Source organism: Lepisosteus oculatus, chromosome 4, assembly GCF_040954835.1.
Source record: "Lepisosteus oculatus isolate fLepOcu1 chromosome 4, fLepOcu1.hap2, whole genome shotgun sequence".
NCBI lineage: Eukaryota > Metazoa > Chordata > Actinopteri > Semionotiformes > Lepisosteidae > Lepisosteus > Lepisosteus oculatus.
Window position 1 is genome coordinate 10025657 of NC_090699.1, and position 14520 is coordinate 10040176.

General features: G+C 44.5%; 1 protein-coding gene across 1 annotated transcript; it reads right to left on the reverse strand.

Moving 5' to 3' along the window:
- Positions 1-1653: 1653 nt before the first annotated feature.
- Positions 1654-12148, reverse strand: LOC107077258 (putative ferric-chelate reductase 1). Its single transcript, XM_069188612.1, has 7 exons — positions 12009-12148; positions 10250-10333; positions 9766-9966; positions 8607-8705; positions 7513-7651; positions 5928-6023; positions 1654-2339 (listed from the first exon to the last, which is right to left on the reverse strand). The coding sequence occupies exons 2-7, from the start codon at positions 10331-10333 to the stop codon at positions 2296-2298; spliced, it is 663 nt and encodes a 220-aa protein (XP_069044713.1). The 5' UTR covers positions 12009-12148; the 3' UTR covers positions 1654-2295.
- Between the last annotated feature and the right edge of the window lie 2372 nt (positions 12149-14520).

Here is a 14520-nt window from a genome sequence, read left to right on the forward strand (position 1 = left end):
CTGTCTTAAAAGTCTTCCTTTCCTCACAGCTCATAACACTCTGCCGGGTAAAATGGATGTATTCCAAAGAAGAACAGTATTCAACGACTATTATTCATGCATTAAGGGCTTTTTCTGTTTTATGCCATGTGCTCCTGCAAAGACAAACAGCGTCTAGTTGCACAGCTAAAAGGCATCGCAGTCTTGAGCAACCTGAAATTAAAAAGAAAATTGCCTGCTGTAATACAAACGGGGTAAAGCATCCGCTTTGAAGGTTAGCTAGTTAGAAAATGTTTCTCGCGAGTCGCATGTGGGGAGGAGCAAACTAAACACTGAACATACTCGCCGCCTCGAGAGCGTTGGTGCGCTGCAGGGGGTTAAATGATCTGTGAAGTTAACATCTAGATTAGCAGATTTAGGCATCTGGGATCATTTGCATCCGATTCTAAGAAGAAATAAATGGAACAGCACACGGCAGGCTGTGAACCCTACAGGTTATTGCAGGGAGACCAGGAAACCAAAACGGGTCGTATTTTTACAGACTTTGACTCGTCCCCGCCAAACTTGTCCCCTACTAATCATTAATCCATATCTGGGCGCATACACGGGGCAGTAGCACTGTGGCTGGAAGGTTGCTGGTTTGTATCCTGCGGCCAGCAGAGGAATCCTACTCCGTTGGGCCCCTGAGCGAGGCCCTGAACCCCAGCTGCTCCAGGGGTGCTGTACAGTGGCTGACCCTGCACTCTGACCCCCAGCTTCTCTCCCTGTCTGTGTGTCTCATGGAGAGCAAGCTGGGGTCTGAGAAAAGACGAATTCCTAATCCTAAAGAAATTGTATGTGGCTAATAAAGTGATGTTATGTTAGGCTACATTAAAATATCTCTCAGTTCTCCGCACATCACTGGTCTCTAATACACAAATTCATGAGTTCAAAACCTGCGGGTAATTCGAAATACCGGCATCCATTTAATCACACTTCGAGAAAACAGTTCCAGCAAGATGTACATAAAGGAACACTGGTGTTTACCGTCAAGTCCTAAAGATAATGAAAAACTTTTTTTTATCACATCATCTGTCTAAAGACAATCAACAGGTATTCACACATCCCGGACAACGACAAATATTTAATTAAAAAAACATCCTTGTAAACCGGGGGTGGGGAACGTCCGGCCCGCGAAATCATTTGGTCTGGCCCTGCCAAGGCAACCGCAGGCGTAGAGCCCGGCGATAATTCGATAACGATAATTATCGCGATATAATTTTCATCGATATAATTTTAACAAAAGTGCGATCAATGTTCATGCTTTACACATGATACATGCATGCGCACTAAATACTAAATACCCTTATTCCCTTTCACCCCTTTGTCCTGCTAGGCGATAGTGCGGGTCCCCTCGCCATCTCCTCTTCACTCCTCCTCCTCCAAACTAAAGGGCGACAAATCCCGCCGTTGTTGGAACTAAAGGCCAATTCACGAGGAAGAACATCACGCAAGAATCAAGCGTCATGGAGCGAAATTGTGGCTTAACCCGCTTGGCTGAGGGCGGACCTCCCGGCCAGGGGACAAGGAGACCAGGACCTCCAAGCAGGGTGGCCAAGGGGCAGCTGCAGAGGTGGAGGTGGGATGCAAGAGACATGCATTAGAGAGAGATAGAGAGATAGGGATCTCATTCAATTCAATTCAATTCAACTTTATTGTCATTAAACTTACACAGGTGCATAGTATAATGAAAAGTGTTTCTCATTAGTCACTCAGGTGCAGTATATAAATAGGACAGAAGATAAGACAATAGACAGTTACACAATAGCAATAACAGTAACATGTAATAACATAACATAAATAACATGTATCTCATAGGTGTTTACAGCGTTTGGGAGAGGAATGGATTGTCAGGAGCGATTGCTAATTACTGACAGCTGAGTCCGATCGAGCTTGGTTGTTGTCATCCCTCCCGAACTTTTGTTATAAACTCCATTTAGTGTTGGTGTTGATATTGGTATTGGTATTAGTGGTATTAGTATCAGTATCAGTATCAGTATTAGTATTAGTATTGTCAATGAAGAGTTAGATTGTGTAGCTGAGGGCTCGGCTGGAACAAAACCAATCAGGATTGGGAACAGGTGCATCAGAGAGTGGAGTCCTTACCAAATTCAGTGACTAAATTTCCATTTCTCTAATCATGTATTCTCCTCTCCTGAGCTGTATTCCATTAGGGAATTCAGTTAATTCAGTAAAGGTGTTTTTTTTTCAAAGGTAAACGCTGACTAGAATTGTACAAAGCACCCCCACAGGCTCGAAGGTCTGATCTGGTCCTCGCTAGTACATCCCAAAGATCAGCCCAGACACCAGGATCAGCATCCCTGCAGAGAGCAGAAGCAACAGAGAGACGTTACTTTCTGAGTGTGAGAGCAGCTGTAGTTATTTCAGGACAAGGCTAACCAGTTCCAGCAAAAGAAAACACAATCTACAGGTGAATAAACATGTGAGTTCACCTGCATTTGATCTTGCACGGAATCACATGTGCCCTGTGTTAATATACAATAACACATGATGTGGGTCCACTGCACAGTCTAAATGTTCAGCTCCAGGCAGGACAGAGCACCTCGGCTCATTACTTGCTACATTCCTTAACAGGATAAAGCCCCCCCAAGATACGGTACACCATCTTGTTTCTCAAAGGGGTCCTGTCAGAACGCTTAAAGAATATTTCTACAAAAATAAACCAACAAAATACAACACAGGCATTACAACCAAGCAAAAGAAATGAAATGATCTTTTAGCCCCTTTTTTATCACTTTATTGGTCATATACAATTTCTTGCATTAGGAACCAAAGTTTAACACTCTGTGCAAGCATATATGATATGTCTCCGTTATGGTTATAAGATAAGATCACTTTATTGGCCATACACAATTTCTATTATAAACTTGTCTTTTCACAGACCCCAGCTTGCTCTCCATGAGACACACACACAGGGAGAGAAGCTGGGGGTCAGAGCACAGGGTCAGGCATTTATACAGCACCCCTGGAGCAACTGGGGTTAAGGACTTTCCTCAAGGGCCCAGCAGAGTAGGATTTCTCTACCGGCTGCAGGATTTGAACCAGCAACCTTCCAGCCACAGGTACAGATCCTCAGCCACTGTGCCACTGCTCCACCTGCAGATGGGCTGCTCAGTGTTTGAATGTCTCTTGTTTACCTGAAACCCACATTCTGGATGATAAATGGGACCTACAGTGGGGGGATACACAGGAAATTGAAAGTGCTCTAATCTCGGCGCACAGGTCCACAAAATGCACCTTAATACCTCCTCTCCCCCATATTGAATCTGGGGCTAATATCTTCCTGGAGTGGAGCACCCGTTAATACCTTGAATTATTTTGGAAAGCATGTGCGGTACAGGCCTGGTTAGGCCTGGTTCAAAGGAACCCCTTGGACAACATGACTGAAGTTTCAGATTTTCAGATGTCTGTATATAGGACACACAGTAGAAAGAAAAATCCAGAATAAAAACAGGGAAAAATAAACCCCAACAAACACATTTTTTTGTCTTTCTTCGAAAGTTGCTTCCTTGAAGCACGGCACACCTAGAATGTAACTTTTGCTTTTTATGTCTTCTCTAATATGTCTACTAAGCTTGAATGAAAATTTCAGTCATTGAACAAATATAAAAACATCTGCATGGATTGGTATGAAGGTTTGGGACATGGAATGGTTTTCTTAGCCTTGCAAAAATAAAAATCAAATAATAAAAAATAATAAAAGGAATAAAATATGAACTATTTTTACTGTTGCATTTCACTACTGCCAGTCCTAGAGAGGTGTCTTTTAATGTTTAATATAATAATAATAATAATAATAATAATAATAATAATAATAATAATAATAATAATAATAATAATAATAATAATAATAATAATAATAATAATAATAATAAGTTCAGGTGGGTAGCTGCGTCAGCATGCGTAGGCTGCAAAGGAACAAGTAATTGGTTTATTCCATGCTGAAAAAAAGAAAAAAGAGAACATAACATTTCGGCCGTGGAGCCTTCTTCAGGTGTGCCTAATAATAATTATAACCCCTGGAGCAGCTGGGGTTAAGGGCCTTGCTCAGGAGCCCAACGGAGTAGGATTCCTCTACCGGCTGCAGGATTTGAACCAGCAACCTTCCAGCCACAGGCACAGCTCCTGAGCCACAGAGCCACCGCTCCGCCCCATGGGTCAAAGGTGTGCTTTTACAGTTTTCTTGCACTTTTCCAGTTTGTACAGCGTGCATATTATAGAGAGGGGTGAAGGTGGTGAGAATTCTCTGGATGACAGCTATTTCTACCGATTGGATGACATGTTTCCACAGCCGGTTTGTTTCAAATCTCTTTGTTCCACTATCCATTAGAGCTGTCGATGTCAAATGTCAAGGATAAACACAATTTTGACTCTTACAACCCCCTCGAGTGCAATATGTTTTGTGATGTGTTATAAATGTTCCACGTTGTTATGTGTTATACATGTGCAGAAGAGTGATGTGCAATGTTTTTCTTAGTTTGTGATAGACTAATGTGCAATGTTTTTCTTTTCTTCTTCTTTTTTTCCTTTTTTTGGTATCTCCTTTCTTTTTTTGTTTGCATTCTATTTAAATGGCCAGGAGTGCTGTGTGTCCTGAAAACATTTCCCCCAGGAGACAATAAAAATCTTATGTTATCTTCTCTCCCCCTCAGACCTGGAGAAGCCTCAGTAGCTGGAACAGTGTGTTTCCTCTTTCTGTTGTTCAGTGTGGAAGTAATCACTGCCTGTTCCCTTGCAGCTCATGCACACTGGTGCAGCTCCCTGCTCACGCTTTTTAACTGTGATCAGTGTTTTACAAGATGGTATGGAAGTGGATTGGTGAGCATTGCTGTCTCACAGCCCTGGCCCTGGGGTGCTATCTGGGTGGAGTCTGTATGTTCTCCCGTGTCTGACTGCAGGTGACCTAATATGACGTGAATATGACAATTAACCCTAACAATCAGAGGGTGTGATTGAGGAATTCAGATTTAAGTTAATCTCCCAACTAAACAGGCACGTTCTGCCTGAACAGCCTCAGGGTAAATGAGGAATGGTCACCTGCCCTGTACTATCTTCCTTCACTATTAACAACCTGGGTTGCTACCTAGGTGGAGTTTGTGTTTTCTCGGTTTCGTCCTACCACCCAAAGCCTTGCTGGTGGGTACTGGCCCTGGTGTGAGTGTACTATTGTCTGTATCTGTCTGTGCCCTTTAATTGACTGGTGTACCCTGCCTTGCGCCCATTGCCTGCTGGGATAGACTCTGAGGGAATGAGCTAAAAGTTTTGACTAAAAGTTTGTATTATATCTTGTTGGCTATGTATTTCTGTTCTTATATTTTACCAACTCCGTCTCAGGATGTCTTGTCTCAAAAAATAATATAGTGACACTGCATCTTTAGGCATAGCTGGCATAGTTCTCAGGAAATTGACCGAGTGACCTCTCCTGGAACAAATGGTATATTCAGTTTACAAGCAGAAAGGGCTGCTTGTCACGCAATCCAGCAGTAAAGAAAATATAGGTACTGGTCAGCTTTCTAGAATGACCATATAAAGCCACGATGCAAGCAGAGATTCATGTGGGATTGTATCTTGTATTGTTTGGTTCGCTGTGTGAAAGAGCACTGTAGGCATTGTCTTTGGAGTCTTGCGTACCAGAACAAGACTCCCATATGCATATGAAATAAAGATGACTCTCAACACACAAACGCGCGGCTGACGCCCTTTGTTTGGCACAACAACTCTGACCCCTGTATGACCCTGGCTGGATCACGTGGGTTAGAAAATGAATGGATGGGGTACTGGGCATCACAGCCTTTGAAGAGGCTCGGGCTGCTCTGAAATGGGTGTTGGGGAATGGAATTCCAGGAATGGACTCCTGATGATCCTGACAAAGCAGGGAGATGTCTTACCGTCCACTGCGGTGAGGGCAGGAGCGCTTGCGCTGTACAGGGACAGCACCAATTTTCTCTGAGTTTGGAGCCGGACATCGGGTGCGCGCAGTGTGCCTGTGAATAGTGAAACACACCCCACCTCAGCTGCTGCTGTCTGCCCTTGAAAAGGGGGCTGGTTGAAAAGTGACTCTGCCGAGTCATGAAACTACCTGCGGTTATTTGGACCTGTGTGGTTGGAGAATGATTGTACTTCTGGCTTAAATAATGATCCTGAAATATTACGAAACAAGCATGAGTTTGGGGCTCACACTGTTGCTACCAAGTACTGCACTCACTGAGGAGACACCAAGCAAGACTTGGCATCCTGTACATTGTGTGGTGATTAAATAACTATATTTCTAACTATATATAACTATATTTTTCCCCTGACATTGTAACAGTTTAGTGAAAGAAAATCCAATGGAAATACTTTTGTTTCGTGTTATTTTACTCTGTCCCTCTATGTTAACTCTGTTAACTCTGTGTTTCTCCTGTGTTGTTGGATGTGATTGGGCAGGAGAGCTCAGTGTTCTTGTCTGGGAATGGCCATGAGCCAGACATGCAAAGGAGCAGGGAAAGTTTATCCCATACTGAAAGGAAAAGGAATGAAATACAATTTTGGGTGTGGAGCCTTCTTCGGGTGTGAAGAAGGCACCTGAAGAAGACTAACCAAAATGTGGTGTTTAATTTCTTTTCCTTTCAGCATGGAATAAACCTTTACTTGTTCCTTTGCAGACTACACATGCTGACTCAACTACTTCCTATGGGTTTCGCAAGGCAGACGTGATGTGTAGTGGCACCGACAATATCTTTTGTAGCCCCACCTTTCATAGCCCACCTCTACTAAACCCTCTCAAACCCAACACCAGCCTATCTCAACTCAACCAACCCCAACCCAACACCGAGTTATCTCAACTCAAACCAGTCTATCCCAAACTCAACTCAACTCAATCCAATCCAACCTAACATCAATTTATCCCAACTCAGCCCACCCCAATCCAACATCAATTTATCTCAACCTTACCCAGCCTACCCAAACTCAGCCAACCCAAACCCAACACCAACTTATCTCTGCTCAGCCCAGCCTATCCCAACTCAACCCACCCCAACCCAACATCAATTTACCTCAACCTAACCCAGCCTACCCCAACTCAACTCAACTCAACCCAATCCAACCTAACATCAACTTATCCCAACTCAGCCCAGCTTCCCCCAACTCAACTCAACACAACCTAACACCAGCTTATCTCAACTCAACCCACCTTACGCCAACTCATCTCAACCCATCCCAATAAAACACCCTCTTGACTAACACCAACCTACCCTAATTCAAATTACACCAGCAAAACAACAATGTAACCTTCCCCAACTGTCCCCACCCCCACACAACACTTACTTCTCTCAGCTCAGCCCAAGCCCACCCAGCACTAAGCTGTACATGTCAGATAAGATTTAAGAACATCGACTGGGACTGAAGGTGAGAGTCTGTTCCTGTCTGGGAATGATCTTTCACCTCTTACAAACAGAGCTAGCAGGTAACAGGAGGAACAGACAGAAACATTACCGTCTGTAAAATCCCCAACAGCCAGAGAGATGTTATAGAGTGTTGTAGCTTTGCCATTTGATATGGTGAGATTTCTCGCAACGAAGGTGCAGCTAATTATGTTATTGTTTGCAGAGCCAGTGACGTTGTAAACTGTGTTCTGGAATGAAAGAGAGATGATAGTCATGAGGATTATGCGTTTTAACATCAGCGCACCCCAACCCAACGTCAACTCAACTCACACCAGCCCAATACCAACCTGCCCCAACACTACCTTTCTCAGCCCGACCCCTCCTAACCTTCAAGCTATTTATAACAAGAAATGAAAGAGCAAAAATTAGATCTATAGCCCATCAACGTGAGATAGAGATCAAAAACTTTCTTTGACAGTTCTTTGAACAGTTCATTTTCAAGTGAGTGTTTGACTTTCATTCCCCTTAACCTTTATCTTGATTTTCTTCTTTTTCTGAACACCATTGCTTGACAATTAATTTGTTATGGCACCTGCCCGATTGCGTATCTCCAGGAGGCCACTGGTGGAACAGCAATAGCGTGGCACTCTAGGAGTGTATAGTGCATGCACATTGGAATTCGTATTTCATGCATAGTACAGCACACAACACAGTATGCCAGGCAACACCACACAACGTAGATGGCACATTACAAGATAGTACATAACAGTACTTAATAAGTAGTGATAGTAGGTACAGCTAATATAAAAATCACTAAATACATGACAGACAACAACATATCTATGGTAGGCAACAAAAAATACATTGTTATCCAAATCAAAAATGTATAGCGCAGAGATGTATTGGGGTCTGAGGCATTGCACAGTTAGCTGTTTATGATGCACACTGCCATAGAGCAGAAGCTGTTCTAAAGCCTAGTGGAGAAGATGTTTGAGTCATTCCAGGCCCTCATCTCCTGTTTTGAATTAGGTGTCTTCAGATTTGTAAAAATCTGTGACAGGTCAGTGTTTCAGAGTTTGTCTGTTTGATGTTCACCCTCCTGTGGCTTCAGGGTTCAGAGGTCACAGAGAAGAATTCCATAATGTCCTGCACCCCCCAGCACTGCCTCCAGTACAGACCCCTCCCCCAGATAAAGACACTTACATTGAAAATGTTTGGTATCAGGCTGGATCCATTACTTGAGTAGACTGTGTGATAGAACAGTGTATCGCCAGCATTCTGAGCACACACAAAGGCATCTCCCTGTGGACACAAGGAAAAGGCAGGCATGTCTACTGTCACACTGACGATAAGACAATCTCTGAGTGACAAATGTATTATTTTCTTATAGGAGTTATATTTACAATTTAAAAAAAAACAGGTTATCTATAGGGCAACAACAAGAGGTATAAGACTGACTGGATCAGGGATCTACAGGGCCTGTCACGTTTGCAAACCCCTCCTCCTAAGGGCGCTCCAGCCCTTCCTTGTTTGTCTGGTTGTTTAATCGTCTGTCTCGGATGGATCGCCTGGCCTTGGACTTTTGCTCTGTTTTGGATTTCCCTTTTGACTTATCCCTGGATTGTTTGCCTCGGCCACACCTCCCCCGACCACCAGCACTCCATGGACACTCCCCCCCTGTTTTCATTCCCGTATCCTACATGCCTTTTTCCCAGTGTTTCCTCACTCTACCCTGGATTGTGTCATCTGCATAGGGTCCGGAAAGACCTCTTCCTGACAGGACCAGGGCTGGAGACTCCTGTACTGACTGGATCCGGGATCTACAGGACCAGGGCTGGAGACTCCTGTACTGACTGGATCAGGGATCTACAGGATCAGGGCTGGAGACTCCTGTACTGGCTGGATCCGAGATCTACAGGACCAGGGCTGGAGACTCCTGTACTGACTGGATCGGGGCTGAACATGACCAGGGCTGGAGACCCCTGTACTGACTGGATCGGGGCTCTACAGGAAGCATGACAGCAGTATGTTAATTAGGCTGCTGTCTATTGCCAAGCTTACTTGCGGAAGGAGTGTTGTTTTATATTCTGCTTAACTGTCTTAACTTGTTTCTTGATATGTAAATACATTTCAAACAATTTTTTTTAAAGGAAAGCAGGGTAAATGAGTAACAACATCAATTATCATTTGTTTTCAGGAAGAAGCAACATTTAAAGCCACCACATTTAGTTGGGAAACAAAAAAACTGAATTCAGTCATTTAGCTGTGAACTGTCTAAAAGGCCAGAGAGTACGACACTGAGTTCATCAAGGATTCCCAAGATGGCTCCCTTTCTGGTGGCGTTACTGAATGCATACTGTACCGTGCTGTTGCCGGCGGTTGTTAAGATGGCAGCGATGTAGCCGCTCGAGTTTCCCTGGAGATTAAAAGAGATGCCGGTGGCGCTCGTTGTGTCTATAGCGGTTGACGCAAAGAGACAGTTTCCACTGGTGGCCGGGTCACAGCCTGTGGGAGTCTCAATGCAGAATTTAGTAGCTCCACAGCCGTTCCGGGTGATGTTTCCCTGTGGAGAGTGAGAAATAGAAATGAATCAAGACAGTTCAAGCTGTACCTCACAGGTCTCATACGAACAGCTTTAATGCACTTGGCAGTTTGGGGGGTTGAAGTCTTTTTTCATCTGATGCTACTCGTTTATTAAAAATGGTCTGAGGCTCAGCGACCTGTGAGACTACCAAGCAGGTCCTGACGGTGCGTTTCCCTCAGAGCAGGGCGACGCGCCGTCGGTGTCTCACGACCGCTCTGCCTGTCGACGGCCGCGAGACAGCGAGCGCGTGGAGGCCTCTCACCGTGAACGGAGCTGCCACAGTCTGTCCGTCCACAAGAACCGTCAGGCCCAGGAGCAGGAGGGCGACGCTGAGTCTTTGATCCATCTGGAGGAGGAGAGGAATAGGATCGTTCCACGTGCAGTAGTAGTAGAGTGCAGTGCTCTATAGTGATATAGCAGCCTATGGTACAGTGCTGTACACTATAGTAGTAGAGTGCCGTGCTCTATAGTGATATAGCAGCCTATGGTACAGTGCTGTACACTATAGGAGTAGAGTGCAGTGCTCTATAGTGATATAGCACACTATGGTACAGTGCTGTTCACTATAGTAGTAGAGTGCAGTGCTCTATAGTAATGTAACGCAATGGGGGCTCAGGCGGGCACCCTTGCCGCATCTGGTCGGCCCCATCCCGACTGGAGGCTCGAACCCGGGACTTCCGCGTCTCTCTGCAGCGACCCAGCCCCGTGAGCTAAAGAGAGATCTCTTTACAGCCCAGTAGCTGTGGTCCTGCTATCACAGGGAAGGGCGGTGACGTCACCCGCTCTGGTACGCCGGCTCTTACACACAGTGCTTGTCAGCCGTAAGCGTTACACTCTCCCCCGCTTAAATCGCCGTCCCCGGCGAAGGGCTATCCCGCCCCACTCTGACACCAATGTAACGCGACGGGGGCTCAGGCGGGCGCCCTTGCCGCATCTGGTCGGCCCCATCCCGACTGGAGGCTCGAACCCGGGACTTCCGCGTCTCTCTGCAGCGACCCAGCCCCGTGAGCTAAAGAGAGATCTCTCCACAGCCCAGTAGCTGTGGTCCTGCTATCACAGGGAAGGGCGGTGACGTCACCCGCTCTGGTACGCCGGCTCTTACACACAGTGCTTGTCGGCCGTAAGCGTTACAGTAATATAGCAGCCTATGGTACAGTGCTGTACACTATAATAGTAGAGTGCAGTGCTCTATAGTGATATAGCAGCCTAATGTACAGTGCTATATACTATAGTAGTAGAGTGGAGTGCTCTGTAGTGATATAGTAACCTATGGTAAGTTACAGATATAGTATCCCATAGTTTACTATAGTAGTAGAGTGACACAAGTTACAGTAGAGTGCTTTATTCTGTAGTAACACATTGTAAGGTTTAAAACAGTACAGTGTAGTATACTTTAGTAGTAGAATGCTGTAAATAGTGACCTTGAACACAGTATATTGTACTACACGATGGTAGTACAGTGTAGTAACCTATTGTAAATCCTTTGCTCACAAATATAGCACAGTAGCTATGCATACATACAAATTCACAGAGCTTAGAAAAATGATTTTTTTATTCTTGAGAGGTTTTTCTTTAGAAAGTGATTAGAAATCATAAAATTGAAAACGAACCAATGACAAATATATTTTCACACTAGATTGGAGTTTGTTATTCAAACAGATTCCCACTTGGGTACTGTTCCTTCTCATCTTCAATAATGCAGTAATGAACCTGCTTCAGAATAGCTTTCTTACTGCTGTCATGTGTCCATCTTGATTGATCCTTAGTATGAGGGAAGCTGGGATTGTAGTTCAACAGTCTGATAGATTACATAACATTTATTTTTGATCATTTTAAACTAAAATTGTCTTGCTGTACAAGCACAAAGCACACTACAGTGTAAATATGGATATTCTGTATACATGCATTTCCAGTTAATACACATATTAACTGGCAGAAGCACAGCTGTAAGTGAAGGCGATGGTAGAGAAACAAGAGGAGTCAGGGTCAGCCCGAGCTCAAGAGAGCGGACAGAGTCTTGCCTTGTTCCTGCAGGTCAGCTGTGGGGCTTCTCTCCAGTGAGCTGCAGTGTCTTCTCTCCCGTCCAGATGCAGAATGACAGGTTCCTGAGGCTGTGCCCTTTTGTATCAGGTGTTACACAAAAGAGGAACGATGATATGGAATAATTTGGGATATCTTCCTTTAAATTAATGGAACATCTCTCTTCCTTGTTCATTCATGAGACCTGTGTATTTAAAGATACTAAGTGTCTCAGGGACATATAATGCAATGTACTGTATAGTGTACAATGCATCAGTTATTGAACTCTTATCTCTACATGGGTCGATTTGCATGGGAGGCAGGTGTTTTTATCTCCCACACTGTAAGACCTGCTCCATTACAGTTGTTTATTGTGCAAACAAGGCAAATTAAATTTCCAGGAACAGACCAGCATCTATGTTTTTATGGGCTCTGAATGTATGATGAATGCAGCCTTTCGTTAGAAAGTTGAACATTAAAATGTTATTTGTTATGTGTTTTGTTCACTTTTGTCAAATCATAATGACTCTCACTGTAAAATCCTTTGAGGGTTCTAACTGTGATGTTGTGATCAAGTTGCAAAGAGTTTGCTCATAAAGGCTTTGCAATGTGCCTCCAACAACGATCATCTTTCATTGCTCTCAGTATAGTTGGTGGGTCACAAAAGTTAATGAGGGTTTCTGTCTTCCCAGTGGATCTTACTGCACAGTAGACCTCAGACACAAGTGCTCACAAGGGCTCTAACTCATACTTTTATACTCTGTGGTTCAGGTTTTGCTGTTTTATCTGAACTGGTGCACAATGGGTTATAGCATCAACACCTTGGAGGACTGGATATTTTGGAATTCGTTTTCCTCGGTCGTGATTAAAAAGGCTTAGAAACTGGCCTATTCAAGCACAGTCACGTTTAAAGCACAGTCACGCAAGTGTGCAAGATGCGCAAGTGTGCAAGGTGTGCAAGATGCTAGTTGATCGCTCTAAATCTAAAAGAGCTGTGGTTCCTAATACAGACCCCTGTAGTACTCCTCTGTGGGCAACCTTTAAGGATCACCAGTCTGCTGCAGGTAGTGTTGGTGGACCAGTAGGTTGTGCTCTTCCCTGTGAATTAACATTTCCAAACCTAGTGATGGGGGAGACTGTAGTCATTACACAGAGGTCCAGCCTAATTGGTCACTAAAGATCCCGTGGCACTCTTGAAAAGATTTAAGGTTATTAAAAAGGTACTGCAGTCCCAAGTTCTCAGAGCTGTTATTAAATCTTGGTAACAAAATAAATGATTTGATGGTATTGCAATATTTTACAAATTCCAAATTGAACACAAAATTGCGCACTTTGTATAGTCGCTGTGATGTCGAGAGTTCCCGAAAATTGTGACGTGAAGTGACCTTTCCTGCTCACTAGTCAGTGAAATGACTAGAATTTGGAATTCAAGGACTAAGAGTGCCAGAACCTACACAACCATTGTAAATCTGGCACAACTGTAGTCCTAATACAGACCCCTGTGGTACTCCTCTGTGGGAGACCTGGCCCTGTTGCTGTCCTTTCAATGATGTTAGAATTGCCTGTTAGCACAGAATCTGCCATCACTCAAATCTCTATCCTGGCATTTAGGTACAACCAGATCATCGGTTTGATGTTTTGTTATTCCCTGGAGTTCTGTTCCTAACTCTTCTCCCTGTGGATCTCCCTAACCTGGCAGGTTCTCTTGGACTCTTGCTCTATTCCATTCCAGCGGTAACGATTTGGTCTTTCTCCGTGGATCAACGTCCTCAGTCAGATTGTAATCTGTTGTATCTAGCTGGAGGGGTTTCGCCATGGAATAGCATAGAGAGGACAAGAAAGCTAAAGGTCTTCCTCCATGCATCCCAAGTTAGGTCAATTGACTAATGCCTCTGATTGTTTACCTTGGCTTGGAGAAAATCCTTGAAAAACCACTGACTGGATGTTAGGATTGCTGCTGAGGTCTTTGGAATGTGTTCTGCTTGCAAACTGAAAGCGCCGACTAGGTCTTGATTTAGTTTCCTCAGCTGCAAGGAGACACCGCTGTTGACTCAGGGTCCTTCATGCAAAATCTCACTGGATACCGATCCGTCGATTCTCAGTACAGGGTGTCGCGGGGGAGCCGGAGCCCACCCCAGCAAGCAACAGGCGCAATGCAGGGTTCACCTTGGACAGGGCCCACACAGAGACCAACACGGACCAACAGGGGAAGAATGTCGGAGAAAAGAAAGATGCACGGTGCAAATACAGGCATCTTTTCCAGATGGTAGAAGGGCAAAGAGTTTATAGGAGGGGGTCATCTACTATACCGGAGGCCCTGTGTAGCAGCGTTTGTGACAGGTGACAGAAATGGAAGGGAGGGAGGCTCTGATGATCTTTCCAGCTGTTTTCACAATTCGTTGCAGGGTCTTGCGCTCTGAAGAGCTACAAATCCCAAACCAGACAGTGATCCAGCTGGTCAAGGGGCTCTCAATGGTGCTTCTGCAGAGAGGATGGAGGAAGCTTTATTGCGAA